Raw genomic sequence first — 18,100 nt, forward strand, 5'->3', positions numbered from 1 at the left:
CCATCGATTAGTTCGATCGAGAAATGAACTTTTCTGTGACCCTCATATGTTGGTGCTATGAAATTTTTCTAAGTAAATATAAAAATTTTATATGTAAAATTGAAAGTTTTCTCGACGTTTCAGATGATTTGCAGCTTTTTATTTTTTTAACCTGGTCCGCCGGACCTGTCCGGGTCCGGGTTTTAGTCACTCGGTCCGGGTCCGGGTTTTAGTCAGTACCTCGCTTCTGCAGCAGGTGGCATGCAAAACAAAACATGAAGCAATAGGGGGAGAAAGTCAGTTGCGTTCACGGCGAAAGCACGTGTGTGGATTGCGATCTCTAAAGTAACCGGTAAATTTTTGATTTGAAGACTCTTAGTTTAGTAAGTAATTACCATCATATTTGTTTCCTCATTAACCCGACTGGCTTTCTCCCTCAGAGGTTTGCAGGTCCACATTGTGTGTTTTTTTTCCTTTTCCTAGGTATTCTTTTTTCTGCCCCTTTAATTTTATTTTGAGTTATTATTATTTTTTCTTGTTTAACTTTTGTTTGGTTTTCTGATATTTTTGTTTATTTTGAGTTTTGTTTTGTCTCTTCCCTATATGGAAGTTTCTAGCTGCCTTACCGCCGAGAGAGACGTTCAAGGACGGAAGTGAAAAATGCAAGTGCTATATTATGAAAAGGCTCGAATGTTATCTCTATCTTGCTGCCTTATGCATTACAAACAAAATTCAAGTAAAAATCAAGCAAATACAGAAACTTGTGTTTTGACGATACCACCCTTTCGCGGTCTGGTCAAAAGTTGGGAGGAGAGATACCCAGTCACGCCCAGTAGGTGGAGCTCGGGGGCTGCAGGAGGAGCCTTCAAAGCTGTTTTCCTGGCTAGTGTATACTGTATATTGACGCTCAGTCTACAACAAGACACTGTGCACGGTGGATGGTCGTCGGTCTGTCCCTCGGAATCCAGTCTTCTGTCGTTGCCGCGATAAAAAAGAACTAACGACAGTTTTCTTGCGGCTCCTAACTCACTTCTACATCTATTACATCTTGTATGATGTATTACATACTTTATTCCGCTGAAGTTTGATTCGTGAGCGGTTGCAACTTCGTGAGCGGTTCGGTGTTGCAGTGAATATCCAGTTATAAACCATTGTTATATCTGCTCTAGCCAGCAAAATGAGCAGTTCTGAAACTTATACAAACAAAGAAGAGCTGATATAATGAAGTGATTCATGTTAGTTAAGGCTTTCCCGTAGAGCCGTCAAAGTGAGAAACTAAAGAGAACCGTGCGTCGGCTTGCGTCTGTCGTAATGCTGGGCGTGGAGACTAAACCCAACGAAGAAGTGACCACTTCAAGTCCGATGCCGGCGACCAGGGTATGTATTCGAACCAACGCCGCTTTACGCTTGTCACTAATTCGAAGTGACACGCCACTTTCGCTTGTCACAGTAGCGCGTGTAACAGTAGCCCGTGTAACAGTAGCGCGTGTAACAGTAGCCCGTGTAACAGTAGCCCGTGTAACAGTAGCCCGTGTAACAGTAGCGCCTGTAACAGTAGCCCGTGTAACAGTAGCCCGTGTAACAGTAGCGCGTGTAACAGTAGCGCGTGTAACAGTAGCGCGTGCAACAGTAGCCCTGTCTCTTATACACATCTAGATGTGTATAAGAGACAGACAGTAGCCCGTGTAACAGTAGCCCGTGTAACAGTAGCCCGTGTAACAGTAGCCCGTGTAACAGTAGCGCGTGTAACAGTAGCCCGTGTAACAGTGGCGCGTGTAACAGTAGCCCGTGTAACAGTAGCCCGTGTAACAGTAGCGCGTGTAACAGTAGCCCGTGTAACAATAGCGCGTGTAACAGTAGCCCGTGTAACAGTAGCGCGTGTAACAGTATAGCGCGTGTAACAGAAAGAGGATATAGACAGTATAGGTTACTCGAAATAACTGCTGTCAACGATAACTGTTCAAGAATGCCATTGATAAATTTCCTTTCCTTTTTCAATGGATAGAATCTTAACTAATGTATTTTTTAAACAAAATTAAAGTGAAGTGAATTTTGTGGCCTGAGATTATATTTTGGTGACTTCATTATTTTTGAAGAATCCCGTGACCAATAAAAATATCTAGTTTATATCCAAGCAGATTCCAACCAGAGTACTTTTTTTTACAGTCCTTAATTATAACTGTATTCGGCGTACAGACATGAGCACGATAATCTATGCTCGAATTTTAACAACAAAGCCGCAAATAGAATTTATTATGAGGGAATTGCGAGTATAACCAAAAAATGAAACGTCGCGGGTAAAATTTTTGAACATTTGCCTTCAACTAACCATCGTGATTTTTGTCACTGAATAAATTTTGATTTAAAGTCAACCTTGTTTGCACCTGCGTTGAACACTTGTGTCATCGATAATTCCAACCAGACAAATTTTGCATAATAAATGACATCGCGCACTTAATTTATATTCTGTTTGCGTCGTTTAAATCAAATGATTGAGGGTCTTGCTTGGACTTTCTCATTGGGTATATACCTGGAATCGATTTACGAATGTATATATTGCTTGCGAATGATAAATGCACGTATACAATCAACCATTATTCTCAAATGAAGTATACATATATATAGAGTAACAGACCTAGTACATTGTTTAATTCGGTAGAGAATGATGAATTACAATATAGAATATATTAGCTAGTAATTATTGCTATTAAATTGATTGCTTTTATATGTGTTAATGGTTGTTGATCATCATACCTTGGGTCGAATTCATTATTGTAATAAGTAAGTAATATTGATGGGACTCATATAAGTCCTCATTTTTTCTCTTATAATAAGAAAAAAATCTTAGTTAGTATCTTCCCTATTCCTTGGTGCATCGATATTTCGTTGTTCTATAGTTACATCCTCAAGTGTTTCATTTAGATTTAAAAGCATTGCGTAGTCTAGCTTTCATCTCATTGCATCGCTGACCAAAGCAACTCGCTCTCAAGGCTAGCGTTCGAAGCAAACTCCACGGAATGTTTACTCCATAAGTGATCCCTGCAACATCACCGGTTATACATATAGGCAGTATCGGCTATGACGATTAAGCACCGTAAAAGTTGCATCAATTATTATTCATTACAGCCATTTGCAATTTGGAACTTACAACCTTAAGTAAACATGTTTGCAAGAAGCAATATTTCTGAAACTTTTAAATAAAGGAGAGACGTGCAACACGAAAAATAGTCAAAGTTTTCTTTTACTCGTATTTCCAGCAGCATATGGTGCTCATCAATATCAAATCTCCGTCAAAATAAATCATATCTTTGAGCTCTGGCTACACCTGGCAGAGGATCACTCATACTCGATACTAATATTCTTGTCACCGTGCATTCGATACAGACATCCGCGCACATTCGTGTAATGAATTATTTTCCCTGCGGTTAAGCATCCATTTGTCCTCTGAAACGAATGTGTTCCATTTTTTTTTTTTTTTTGGACACTCGCGTTAAATGAATGATGACAGAGATGAATCCAGTGTTGTCTTCTTTAAATAACGGGATGTATGACATAGATGAATTCAGCGTTATTTTCATACGAATGATTTATAAACTTCAAAATTACAGTCGTGATATGTATAAGCCGTCAGAGAAAGGCTTGTACTTATTTATTCCTTACAAAATTTTACGTACTGAGATATATATTTTTTTTGCAGGACTGAGCCAACTGGCGTCGCGCGAGTTCGTGTCCGGAGTGCACTCCCAGCTTGTGGCGGGCTTGCCAGGCGAGTTTGGCCCGGGTCTCATAGCCGGCTTCCCCTTTGGGGTGGATGCTTCAGCCTTGGCTCGCGGCTTTCCGCACGGCTTGAGGGCTGGACTCCTGCAAATTCGGCTCAAAATAGCCCTGGATCGACTGTTTTCAGTGCTAACGCACGACGAAGTTCAGCAATTACTTCACGGTTTTGGCTGGAACTATGAAGACTATTCTCGAGGATACATGCTTCAGGTAATTATAAATCAATTGGCTCTATTTCAATTTTTTAAATTTAATATTACATTTGAAATTAGTCATTGAGCAAACAGGTTGCAATGGGCCCAGGTAATCACAGTTATTTGCTAGTCATGATCGAGCTTAGCACGTCAAGAGTCTTACAAGAACAAGAACTGAGGTTGTGGAGTACTCGAATCAAGCCTGATAGAAGCCCCCTCCCCCCACAAAAAAAAACTATGCAAACTCAGTAAGTGGAGCTGGCTGTTCGCATGGCTGGCAGTGCTTTGGGTTTGCAATGTCTGAGTTTTCTTGCGGTTGCACCGCACGACAACACCAATTTTGTTTTAGGAGCTCGCGAGATAGCAAGCTAGATGATGTCGTATCATGACAGGGATCGCTTGGTGAGCAGTGTCGCCTTGTAATCCATCACATGAGCTTGTCAAGAAGCGTCACGGCCCTCAAACCAAACCAAGCATTGACTCAATTACGATCAGCGTTCCGACGTCACAGAGAGATGCGCACCTTTCTTTCCGCATTATAATTTGACTTCGCCGAAACTTTTGACGAATTCAGTCTCCCCATTAATTCAGTCCCCATTCATACGCGAAAAATCGAGGCTCGGCTGAAAAAACACGATTTCAATACTCCCATATTTATCGCGGGGATACTGTAGTTAGATGTTTTGCAGCGATCAAGTGTCGTTTTTTATTATCTGTATTAGAATACGGAAATACGAAACTAACTTGGATATTAACACAATTTGTATTTTCAGGATACACAAGGCCAGCCGTTACATCGCTGGAACATGGTGACTGCAGAGGAACAAGCTCTTCACCTCCAACAGTATCTTAGGTTGACGAAAGCTAATGACGAAAAATCATTAGCTTTAAATCTTTCTACTACTTCTCCCGGTTCTACTCCAGCGTCTACGTCTCTGCCATTACCTGCCCAAAATAGCTGCAACGGTCCTCCTACTCCTAAGCGGTCATGGAATCCCATGAATATGGGCTCTACTTTCATTAATCCTGTGACAGGCAAGAAGAGAGTGCAGTGCAACGTTTGTATGAAAACATTCTGTGATAAAGGTGCTCTAAAAATCCACTTTTCTGCGGTACATCTTCGAGAAATGCATAAGTGTACTGTCGACGGATGTAACATGATGTTCAGTTCTCGAAGATCTCGCAATCGTCATTCAGCTAACCCAAATCCAAAATTACACACGCCGCATGTTAGGAGAAAAATTTCTCCTCACGACGGCAGAAGTTCGGGCACTCACCCAGCAATATCGCTGAGACCCCCCATGCCAGCACAGCTGCAAGGTCTCCATCCTCATGCCGCGTTCCCTCCACTGTCCGCGTTTCCCGGCCAGTTTGGGGGCCTAGGCGCTCTACCGAACCTTCCGTTCTTACCTTCAGGAAATCCTCAGGAGCTCGCAAAGCAGTTCGAGATGCACCGTCATGGCTTTGATCTGCAAAAGGAAGCTTGGAAGTNGTTGCATTGTTTTTTGTTGCATTGAGATTTAATTTCTTTTGATAGTATTTTTGAATACTATGCGTCTCTATACATAATTTAAATCACTTTTCCTGTTAAGTTTGTGTACTTACATACATTAAAATACGATTTTTCAAGTGTACGAATATTTATTTCCCCCCACTGTAGATTTGAAGTCTTTCCTATGGTGCAAATCGATTATTATTTCTTTATTTCTTGTGTCAATTCCAGTCGTTGTGCATTTGAATACCCATGTGCTTGCATGATTATCTATTAATCTTTATAATTCCCTGAAGTCTGTGGTCATGATGGTTCTCAGTGGTTGTTGATTAGATTTATACAAAGCTGATTTGGAATCCCAGCAAATACGACCTGATTATGTTTCTTTCACAAGTAATGGAACCTAAAGAAAGCGTCGTACGTTAAGTCAGTGTGCATTTGAGATTGAAATTTGTAAAATACCGAAGTAATATAAGTAAGTAATTGTGCGTACTTTGAGCTCATGGTTATGTATGCGAAAAAAATTCTGATTGTTGTGACCTCGAAAATTGGTTTACAAATTAGATTCCGTTGTGCATTAGCCGACATGAGTTTGGAGCATATTTTAAACGTTATCATTGTTAACTTGTTTAAACGTTATCGTTTAAACAAGTTTAAACGTACTACTGTACTACCTTTGACTCGTACTACTGTATTATATAGGCAGTCGAAAATTTTAAAACTTGATATGTACAAATTTCAGCTTTTAAAATTCATGAATAGGGCACTATTCCACGATGAACGTCTTTTTAATTCTGCATTCGCCTCTCTTGTTCCCCTATATACATTCCCATGACACCAGGGGCATGCGTTTTAACTTGCCCCCGGTTCGGTTAGAAATTGAAAGAAACGGCACAGTTTTTAATTGTGTGAAATATTTTAATGAATTACCTGATGATTTTAAAATTCAGTTTGAAGACTAAATTCCGCGATTTTATTCTTACTCGTTATTAATTTGACTCTGATTAGTTTCGTAAGATTTTTGGTAATTGCTTTCCTAAATAATATTTTTGAAAAATAATATGGTGTAAGTCAACATTGTTTCGACTTTTCGTCTTAGTTGTATTTAATTTTTAACACGTTTTTCTTAGCTTAGCTTCGCGTTTGTTTGTTTGTTTGTTGTTTACATTGACAACGAAAATTAGCCCACTTCTGATTGCTCTAGAGATCTGAAATTCGGCATGCAGGCTATTTTTGCCAAACAATTTCAGATACAATCATAAAAACTAGCAATTAGAGACCTAAATTAGCTTGAGTAGAAGTAAATTAGCTGGAGTAGAACCGGGAGAAGTAGTAGAAAGATTTAAAGCTAATGATTTTTCGTCATCATCAGACGACGCTGGGCCATACGACGGCAGCCATATTTTCCTGTGGGCTGATTGGTCTAATTCAATGGATGTGATCTCTCTGGTGGCGTGCGGCTGATAATGTTGCAGTCAATAAGTGTTGTAGGCTACGTTCTTCAGGGAAGGGATCATGATAGTCCATTCGAAGCAAGGCAGTGGTGGTCTCTGACAGGCGTCCAAAAGAAGGGCAAGTCCTATGAAGAAAGATTGAAGATTATGAAGCCTCCAAGCCTCAGTTATCGACGTCTGCGTGGGGTCCTCATTGAAGTATACAAGTATTACTCATGGTCTATACAAGGTCCCTGAAGGATTACTAGAATTTGAAACAAGAACCAACACCAGGGGCCACGGCTATAAGCTAAAATAACTGTGCTGCAACTTCTCCATGCGACAAAATTTATTCTTGCTTCGAATCACCGACATGTGGAACAGCCTCCCTGATGACATCGTTGGCGCTCCAAGTATGAATGCGTTCAAGAACAGACTAGATAAAGCTATGGAAAAATATATGTTCCGATTTGAAATGCCTAGCACCTTATCGAACTCGGTGGAAGTCTATCAGCTACTTCAAACTATCGTCAGTCATGAAAAGATCCGGTCAAATGACACGATTTTAGATCTTCTGTGAACAAGGCACGAAAAGAAAAAGAATCGGCGACAGGCCACATCAGGCCTACACTTCAGCGCCGAGATCACTATGTTATGTTATGTTAAGATTGCAGTTCTGCCACCACCCTCCATTGAATTATCCCGCCTTTTTTCTAAAATTCAATAATCTCTCTTCCAGCAAAGTTTGCGAAATTCATTAGCTGCATAAAATACTCTCTGCTGTGGTGTTCGAGTTCCGGTTGACATGACATCCGTTTGCTTGTTTGACACTAATTTTGTAAAGGTTGCTTCTGATAAATGAATCATTGCCATTCCCATGTTCCACCCTCAATTTAATGTAGCTAACAATATTGAATGGCATTATTCATACAAATCTGTATCTATTAAACTTTTACATTTTAAGATCTGATGGAAGCGGCGAGCGTCCCTAACAATATGAGGATGTATATATAAACATTAATGATGTAGGAGATGCTCGTTTCTTCTCGGCGTGATCAAAATGATTTTTCGGATCCATCATCATAGATGAATCGTCTGGATAAGAAGACATTTGTCCATACTTCCAAGCTTCCTTTTGCAGATCAAAGCCATGATGGTGCATCTCGAACTGCTTTGCGAGCTCCTGAGGATTTCCTGAAGGTAAGAACGGAAGGTTCGGTAGAGCGTCTAGGCCCCCAAACTGGCCGGGAAACGTGGACAGTGGAGGGAACGCGGCTTGGGGATGTAGATCTTGCAGCTGTGCTGGCATGGGGGATCTCAGCGATATTGCTGGGTGAGAGCCCGAACTCCTGCCGTCGTGAGGAGAAATTTTTCTCCTAACTTGCGGGGTGTGTAATTTTGGATTTGGATTAGCTGAATGACGATTGCGAGATCTTCAAGTACTAAACATCATGTTACATCCGCCGACAGTACACTGATGCATTTCTCGAAGATGAACAGCAGAAAAGTGGATCTTCATAGCACCATTATCGCAGTATGTTTTCATACAAACGTTGCACTGCACTCTCTTCTTGCCTGTCACAGGATTAATGAAAGTAGAGCCCATATTCATGGAATTCCATGACCGCTTAGGAGTAGGAGGACCGTTGCAGCTATTTTGGGCAGGTAATGGCAGAGACGTAGACGCTGGAGTAGAACCGGGAGAAGTAGTAGAAAGATTTAAAGCTAATGATTTTTCGTCATCATCATCGTCACTAAAATGCTCGACTGATATATCGTTTCGCGAGGACATCTGTGACGACGCATACGAAGAATTAGGAACTGGAGGGCTAGGTTGGCCCTGCATCGAACCGGTGCTGGTGATGCTGGAAGGCGACGCCAGATGGCGCTTGGATACTTCGGGCAGGTGCCATGGACTGGGACTTCTCCTATCGCCTCGAATATCAAACGGTTGCATAGTTTCGAGTAGAGCCAAGGGAGATGTCAGAGGGGAGGCATTGACCATTGAAGAAGGCATCTGATTAGGTCGGCTCATATTTGGAAGCGGTGTTGCAAGACGAAGAAAAGACAAAGAATTCGCTAATTGAGGACCGCCTCTGAGAAGAGAAGAAGTAAGGTTAGGATTAGCAGCCTGGATATTAGAGGCTATCGATGCCGCGGATAAACTAGAAGAATGATTCATATTGGGCCCTCCTAGTGCGCCATGTTGCCCTAGCATAAAAGTGGGATCGCATCTTGCATCGCTAGCTGCATTTCTGCCCATTGGATTTAGTAAAGCATTGCGTTCCAAGAACTTCTTAAGTTGCTCTGGGTCAAGAGCTTTCATAGGATCGTGCGCTTTGTGTAAAGAATCATGGGGCCTTGAGTATTGTCTCTGGCTTGAGTAAGGAGGAACTCGGTGATTTTCGTTTCGACTTCCGAACTCGTCCATAGTGTCACGCCGCTCAAAACTTCGTCTATCTGTAGATTCTCTTCTATCACTACCGGTGTCTCTTCGAGAATTATTATCAATAGACTCGGGTAGAGGGCCGTTGTCATGCTGATCTGACGAGTCATGGATATCTCCAAAGTCGCGATTTTCAGGTGCGTCTTTCGTATCGTGAGATTGGCGGGTCATTGTGCAGAAGGTGGGAGACGATGTTCTTCGTTTCACAGAACCTAAGAAACTGTTGGAGGTGAAGAGTCGAATACAAGAATAGTGAAGTAGTAGCGAAAGAACGTGCACTGTACTTCTGGTAGCGAAAGAACGTGCACTGTACTTCTGGTAGCGAAAGAACGTGCACTGTACTTTGCCACGAAAGACTACATCTAATCCAGTCAAGCGTTGCGTCGACATTTGAATTTTGAAAGAAAGCAAGCACGGTGTGGTTGCACAGATTATGTGGCAATACACTTTGTATTAAAACATGCTTAAAATAACATTAATAAAGTTTGTTATACGATGTACTACCTGCTAGGTGCGGAAGGATAAAATAGATAGTGTCGCCATTGGCGTCGTTCCGACAAAGGTCAATATGCACATGTTTAGAATACATAAATTTAACAGGCTCATTTATATGGGATAAAATACTCAGCTTGGTTGCTGGAGGAAGTTCCCAACGCTTGCTGAAGTGCACACGCGTAGTTTCCGCGGAGATTCGTGTGGCACGTGGAGATAGATGCGCAGTAACCGCGTGGTACGGGCACGTGGTATTCTGCTGGCGCTTTTTCTTCATTTTTCGGGCTGAAAGGTCGATGCTCCAGACGGCAGCAAACGGTGTCTCTCGCCTCCCCATCTTCTGTTTGGACGTCTCCCTTGCACGAATCACGTCGAGGGTGCGTCATGATGCATAGTGCCGATCTTTGTGCATATCATAAGGTCGATTATCGCCGGCCATTGATGCACTGAAAACGTTGCGCCGTGATTATCCAATATAGCCCGTGCAAGTTATTACTTAGCTGCGCTGAAGTATATGCTGGGTCTTGTATAGATTCTGTAGCCGTGGTATTTTTCGTCGCTGAATTCTCTCGTAGACCGTGTCGAAGTCCGATGCTCAAATTGTAGAAGTAGTAGATGATGTAGAGCTTTAAAGCATCGGAAACTTCCTCTACACAGGATTCTGCGTAGTCACTGATCGATAATCACTCGATAATCACTTTGCTAACTGGTCGGTAGCGCCACTGTAACATGTTGCTTTTCTATGCAACTGTTATATGAATGGTAATTAAGTATGACCTGAGGGTGGTTCTTCTGTAGCGGGATCCGAGGATATAGAGGAACAGCGTAAACGATTATATAATATACTTGTAGGATTATAGTTCGGCTTACAGTCTAGGATAATCTAAGTTTATAAGTTGGAGCTTTAACAATGATGTCTTCGGCGTCCAGTTGAAGTAAATAAATGAATAAGTCTAGAGTGTATCCGCGGAGCGTTCTCCACTGAGACGTTGAGCTAGCGTTACTGTCCTGTTTGACATGGACAGGAGCAATGGGTTATACCGTAGCGGTCCTCGCCCAAGACTGAAGTTAATCGCTTGAGACAGAGCTTTATTTATAGCTTCGCTATTTGACGTCACCTAGGGCGTGACTTAATAAACAGGAAAGGCAAACACAAGGAAATGTTTATGAACATATCGAAGTGAAGGAGATTATCTTTCAACAAGGAAGATATTAATGAGGAAATATCCAGGGACAAATGGTATAAATATTGTTACCTTACATGACCTATGATTTTCATATTTTCCTTGTAAGTAACTTTGGGAAAAACTAAATTTTATCATGGAAAAAATCATTTCCTAAATTTTTGAAGAAATAAATACTTGAAGAAATTTATCGATTACTGACTTAATTAGCGCATAATTATGTTGAAATTCACCTGCAGATTTGCTTTCGTGAGTGGTAAACATTGAGAACTTATGTCTTTACCTTTATTTTTGATATAATTCTTACGTTGCTCTCCTACCTTGTGAGCTACGGCGTACTTTTCGGATGATTCATAATAGTTGATTTGAATGTTTAATCATTGCCTCATGTTGTGAACTGATGCTCTTTGTAAGATATGTATCATAATTCTATGTCAAGAAAATTTTTTATGTAAGTATTCTACATTTCATCGAAATAAATGTTAATTGTCTCTAGTGTTTGGGTGGCTTCATTTTCCTTGCTATTTAAGATTTTTATATTTTAATGCGCTATACTCAGTTGAATGGCATTCAGAACATTCTTTCAAGCGTTATACAATAAAAAAATAATAGAAATAGGTTTAGTATAAATCATAAAACTCAATAATGTCCATTTCATCGCAGTAAAATTATTTAAATAACATGACGGGCAGAACGTTTTTCGTGTGATAGGAATGATATCAAAAGTATGAATTTGAATCCAATCGCAGTTTCGTTCATTCAAAACTTTCAATGTTAGGCCCCATAGCATTTACATATATACGTACAAACGACATCCATATGAACGTATTGACGTATTCCAAGCGTGAAGCAAAATAGTATAGTATAGTATAGTATCTTCGGCATTAAAGAATAGGCCTGTCGCCGATTCTTGTGCTTTTCTTGACTAGACTGGCCTTTTGATGATCTTTTCAACGGACGGTAGATTTAAAATCGATTCTAGATATCAGTTGTTCCGTAGGGTACGAGGCATTTTAAGACTAAACATATGCTCTTGCATGGCCTTGTCTAGTCTGTTCTTGAACGCGTTCATACTCGGAGCGTCAACAATATCTTCAGGGAGGCTTTTCCACATGTCAGTAACCCGAAGCGAGAAGAAATGTTGTCGTGTGGGGCCTGTATGCGAAAATGTATGCGAAGTTAAGCAAAATTTTCAATCCTTGTGTTTGGGGTATGCAAATATTTCACAATCAATTTCCAGCGTTTGAAAAAATATTCTATTGTAATTTGCTGGTTCAGTTATTATTTTACCATTTTCTGTTACAGCGGACCCGGACCGCTATTGTCACCATCAAAAACAAGATACCAAATGAGTGCTGTTAGAGCTACGGACGACAACGGACGTGTGTAAGTTTTTCTGCCCATTTATCGACGTCTGACGACGAATAGTTAATTGAGATTATTGCATTGATAGTTGAAATTTTTCATTGCATTAATAGTTGAATCCGTCAAATTACACAAGAAACGGATAAAATGCCCAAACGCAGGAAAAAGGAACAAGGGGATACTGCTTCAGTTAGTTCAGTATCATCTGACTGCTCCGACACCAACTCTCAATCTGCCTCACTCTCTAAGCCTAATCTCTCTGCAAGTGCAATACCGACCTGGTCTCAAATGCCGCCTCTCAGCCTCAATGACACTGTCCTACCTAGTGCAGAGGTTGAGGTACATGACTCATCATGACAAATGAATTGATGACATGCCATGGTCATTGGTCAGGAAGATGTGCCAGGTGCGCGGGAATTCATAGGGTAAACGCGGTATATTCCGACATCGCCGGCAGTTGTTGTCTTTGGCAGGTAACCCCAAAAATGCACTTTTTTATGACCCAGACACATGGGTCTGGATCCGGGCCCTCCGGGGCACTCGGTCCGCCTGCGGGGCTCCCTAGACCTTACATGAAATCTTTCCAAGTAAATTGACAAAAAATTGATTGAAATGTTTAATATTTTCTGGACGTTTCAGAACATTCTCTGTAGATTAGTTTGATCGAAAAATGCACTTTTTTTAGAGCGCAGCCGTGCAGAGGCGTGCACCACCAATTTTGTGCACCAATAACTGGCAATAAGTCCTGAATTGAATGCCTTGGATCTCTCCGGAGTCCGGCCTCCACCCTCCGGACATCCACCAATCAGCATTCAGCCGTGAATCTCTCGGCTTTGACTTCTCTTCCTCCGGCCTTGCATAGAACCTGCCGACTGGCTGCCGTGCACCACCAGGCCACGGAATAGCACGGATTGAATCTGACTCCCGGGCATTGTTAAATTACGTAATTTTATGTTCACCGAATCTTAGGTTAGGTTTCAGATAGCATAGTTCTGTTCCAAAATTTATTGTCCTTTAACAAGTGGCCGTGCGATCAAGGGGTGGATAGCTAGACTGCTAGAGGTCTCTTGGCCTTGGGCATGACTTGGGGTGAAGTTGGGGGTCATTTAGATTTTAGACCCCCCATCCCTAGAATTCCACCTTTGATTTGCTGAGCCTGATGGTTGGCGTTGGGCCTGTTACGAAATTACGACTCTTTACGAGTCAATTGTGTTACCCACGGCTGCATTCCCCGACCGAGGGCTGGTACGACGGTTGACCCACGTCCTAGATACGGACGGCTTGAAGTATTGAAGGCTACGTTCCGAAAGGCAGGAATCATGATGGTCCATTACATCCAGTCCAGGGCAATGGTGGTCTTCGGCATGCGACCCTTTTTGTGACCCGAATACATGGGTCCGGGTCCGGGTTTTATTCACTTGGTCCGGGTCCAGCGGACCGGTCCGGGTCCGGGTTTTAGTCAGTACCGCCAAGAAATGCAGAATACTGTATGGCATTTTTTCTCACCTTCTGATAACATGTAGCAGATTTGCGTAGCTGTGAGCAGCTTTTTACTGCCGCACTGACTGATATTGGACTTCCTTGGATTTAGCAGACTGATTTAGATGCCTATAGACTATAGTATAGGACTATAGGTAATGTTTGAACTAGTATAAGGTTGATCCATCAAAAGCCCATTTTTGCGGATGTAGTTCGTTGTTCGCCTGTGACGTCACTGATCTCAGTGACGTCACGGGCATTAACCAATCACCGAAATGCGATCAAACCAGTGACCAGTCAACCAACCATGTAGTATACCGTAGGTCTTCAGCGGCTCAGCGCCGCTTATTGTAAATTATTTTTGTTAAAATAAATTGTAATATAAAATTTATTTATAAAACTTGTTTCAATTTCATTTAAACTTTAGAGTGTATGGGGTGATTTATCTGTAAATGCTCTAGTGATTTATATTATCTCGTTTATAAAGTGTACGGGATAATTTACTTACACTGCTTGATATTATGCAGGAATAGAAACTTGATATTATTATCTTTCATATCATGATTCCATATATGTTCAGTATATTCCAGGTGCTAGAGATCACTTATACGTTTGGACAACGTGTGTGTCTACGTTAGAGAACCTTTCGTACTTCATCTAGTAGTAAATTAAACGTTAATATTATAGCATAGTTTTTTATGAAAATTACTTTACCTTGAATGTTTTTCATGCTATATAGATTCTCATATGATTATAAACGCTTATTATACGTACACAAATACGTATTACTTATTAAATAATTCTCTATTAATTTTTGTATCAGCAAATCCTAGACCTATTGTTGGTCAAAAAACTAACTTCGCTCCTTAATACAATATCCAATAATAAAATATCGGCAAGGAGGCCGGGCGGTAAAGCAAAGCAGAATTTGTAGCAGTGAGTTGCGAGTTCGAGACCTCAAATTGCTGTGAATGTTCTGCGATGTTAAGAATCGGCGACAGGCCTAGGGCCTACTAAACGCTGAAACCGATTTTATTATTATTATTATTAATATTATTATTATTATTATTATATTATTATCCAAAAGCCAAAATGTATCGTCATCCCTATATTTTAATCAGTAAGCATTTTCTACTGATGATTAACGTACTCCTGATCATACGAACTGACATATCAAGTCGCTGACATGATATTTATTTCTAGACACCTTCATTGAGTGCCAAGTGTCTTTCCATGGCGGTCGCCAGGCAACAGAAATTAGCTACATGTAGACCTTCGGCGCCTTCGAGGTCTTCACTCGTCATGCCGCAGTGGGTCTGGTTGTGGACTTCACTTGCAGCGCGGTGTCTCTCAGAGAAATGTGTGAGACTTTGTAAAAAAATAGCAATGCACTTTTTGCCCTGGTGCCGGTGATCCCGACCCAGCTTGACCCGAAAAAAAGCGTTGCAGTGCCATGGGCAGAAAGTGTCGCCATTTGGACGGTATGGTCCATTTTTAGCGCATTTTCTCATTTATGGAAAAAATGCACTATTGTGCTCGCCATGTCTGTCTATCTGTCTGTCTGTCCGTCCGTCTGTCCGTCCGTCCGTTACCTCAAGTTTTCGTCGACGAGAAAATGCGCTCTCCGTCACTCACGGCAGTGAGTACTGAGTTATATATTTTTTGCGTGGGACGAGTGCTCTCACTTTCATATAGTCACAACATTTCAATTTGATCGGCAGCCTTTTCGACTAAAATTTTTAATGAGGTTGTGGAAAACCAAACAACAACACAGAACATATGAGACGCAAATATATATTTAAATATATTACTGATATTTGTGCTATGGGGCAGGATTGTAAATTCGTAACTTTGGAAGGTCTGTAAACTGGCAACATTAATTTGGATTTTAGACTTTCACATTGGAAGTCTGTAATTGGTCCCAGGATTGTAAATTTGTCTCATTTGTAGCCAATTAGCTGATTTCTGTTGATGAAATCGCCACTATTTGTAAGAATGATTCATCGAAAATCTAACGTTTAGTTCCAATGAAGCGGTAGTTTAGTTCCAATCAAGCGGTAACAACGGCATGACATCCTAAAGAATCCTAGTTGACAGGGTTGAAGGAATCGATTATTATTCAGATGTTTTGAAACAAGGTCCCTCAGGTAAAGAAAATTATGTATAATATCTTATCAATTTAACCTGTGGGAAGATAATTTATGAGTTACAGGGTTAATCATAAACGATGTTAATGTAGGAGGACCTATCAATCATTTTCATGTTTACATTTTGAAGCCAAGATCAATGTAACAATTTATATAACTGTAACAATTTTTTGGTGAAGGATTATACTCTATCAATAACGCAAGGTTCTAGCAATAAATAACTGAACAGAATCCTCTCTTATTTAAGGAGTAACTATTACAGTACATCTGTTGTTGGCAATGCCCTGCACCCAAGGAATGCATTGGGATTTCCCTGCATTTAGTGTTTGCATGGGTATCATGGGTGACGGTTAATTAATATCTATAACACGGAATTCTTCGCCCCCCTCTGGAACTTTTCCAAATAAATTGCATAGAAATGTACTTCTATAAGTTTTGGTTGAAGACCGACCTCAGCTCAACATAAAATGTGCCTCTTCTTGTTTCCGAACAAAGTGCCTTCAGTTGCCGCGTGTCAATGAGCCAACGCTCGATCACTTGACTTTAATGATTTTTAAAGAACGCTCTGTAAATCAGTCCGCCCTACAATGTTCAGGGCTCGTCTCAGTCGGTTAATCTCAATGTCAATCCCAAGCTGTAGATGATAGATAAACTTACGACCGTGGGCACCATCCTTCAAGACCTTGCCCTCTCTAATTATCACCATGGGGGTGAATGCGACGATAAATGTTCCTGATGGAAGTCTGATGCGCGCTGCCAAATTACAGATCGATTCTAGGTCTGCATGTAAATAAGTGTCAAGTGTAAGACCAGTCTTATAATTACAAGCGTCTATGTATTGTTTCTGAATATTTGCTTTACTTGAAGGCAAACTACAGTAAGTGATAACTGCAGATGTATCGCAAATTTGAAACATAAATGAACAAAAGAAAATTTTAAATTTGTACCCTCTGAAATGAACCTCCCCTGTACGTGAAGACTTCATTTAAATTTTTTTCCTACAAGACTTCCGTGGAATATACATTGCTCCACATCATAAAACGAAGAAAAAGTTTTTAGAACTTCTTAAATTGCTTCGTGAATAACGGTTAGCGAAATTAATACCTCAGGTAATTGAGAAGTTTTTTCTAATCATATCTATCGGTTTACATGCGATAGGTCGATTATGCGAATTGTTATTCTATCGAAACAAATGCGATGTTAATAAATTGAACTAATAATTAACCGAATAATAATCAACCGAAGCTTCATGAGAACAGGTCAGTTTTATAACGAGAATAATTTGCAACTAATCATTTTAATACTAAATTACTGCCTTGTATCACAACAATCATTATCACCAAAATTACCAAAAACCGAGCTGTAGCTTGCGTAGACATCACATTACATTGCTTGAGATCATAAGTCGCACTACCAGCACGAAACCTTAAAACTCGCGCCTGCTTATGAGTTCCAGTGTTAACCCATGTTGTCCCATAGCTTCCATATTTTTTTCTATTCTGGTAACTTTGGTTTTTTATTTGTTGCCAGTCGTGTATGTTATGTTCCCGAAATAAACCCAAAATTAAAGTTAATTCTCTTTGCGAAGATAAACTTCAATAGGTGCTTTTTACCACGTTTTTCAGTTGCCGCTTGATGATACGCTTCGTATCATCGATACGTACGTCAAATCAAGTAAATTGGCTCGCAACAACGTTTTTCATGTCTAGCACAGTGACAATCTACTTTAGTCATTTTCACATTTCTTTTAATCTTCTATTACAGTGAACATTTTATATAGATATCTTGGTCAGTATAACTTTCGAAAATGGTGAAGGAAACGGCCGCCCAAAAGAAGCGACGGCTAGAGAAGGCAAGACAGAAGTACCAGGAGAAGCGTTCGCAGGACACGGAACAATGTAAGTCAGAACGACTTACTAGGCGCCGAAAAATGCTTGAATCTTAGGCAGAAAGCCAGCGTGCAGAGCGCTTGGCCAAACATAAAGAGCATATGGCTGCTGCTCGTGCGCTTGAGACGGAAGAAGAGAGGGCTTCTCGCCAGGCGCGTGATAGAGAGCGACACGCTGCTGTTCGTGCGGTTGAGCCAGAAGAAGAGAGGGCTTCTCGCCAGGC

At 40.8% G+C, this 18,100-nt stretch overlaps 2 protein-coding genes across 2 annotated transcripts; one reads left to right on the plus strand and one right to left on the minus strand.

Annotated features, from left to right (window-relative positions):
- The first annotated feature begins 883 nt into the window (after positions 1 to 883).
- Positions 884 to 5,467, plus strand: LOC108674358 (protein disconnected-like). Its single transcript, XM_047885518.1, has 3 exons — positions 884 to 1,356; positions 3,677 to 3,966; positions 4,724 to 5,467. Exons 2-3 carry the CDS (start codon positions 3,958 to 3,960, stop codon positions 5,465 to 5,467), a joined length of 753 nt encoding a protein of 250 aa, XP_047741474.1. The 5' UTR covers positions 884 to 1,356; positions 3,677 to 3,957.
- A 2,447-nt stretch (positions 5,468 to 7,914) lies between these two features.
- On the minus strand, positions 7,915 to 9,237 carry LOC125179501. The gene has a single exon (XM_047885519.1). It carries the CDS (start codon positions 9,199 to 9,201, stop codon positions 8,311 to 8,313), a length of 891 nt encoding a protein of 296 aa, XP_047741475.1. The 5' UTR covers positions 9,202 to 9,237; the 3' UTR covers positions 7,915 to 8,310.
- Between the last annotated feature and the right edge of the window lie 8,863 nt (positions 9,238 to 18,100).

Source organism: Hyalella azteca, unplaced genomic scaffold (assembly GCF_000764305.2).
Source record: "Hyalella azteca isolate HAZT.00-mixed unplaced genomic scaffold, Hazt_2.0.2 contig2286, whole genome shotgun sequence".
In the NCBI taxonomy this organism is placed as follows: Eukaryota; Metazoa; Arthropoda; class Malacostraca; order Amphipoda; family Hyalellidae; genus Hyalella; species Hyalella azteca.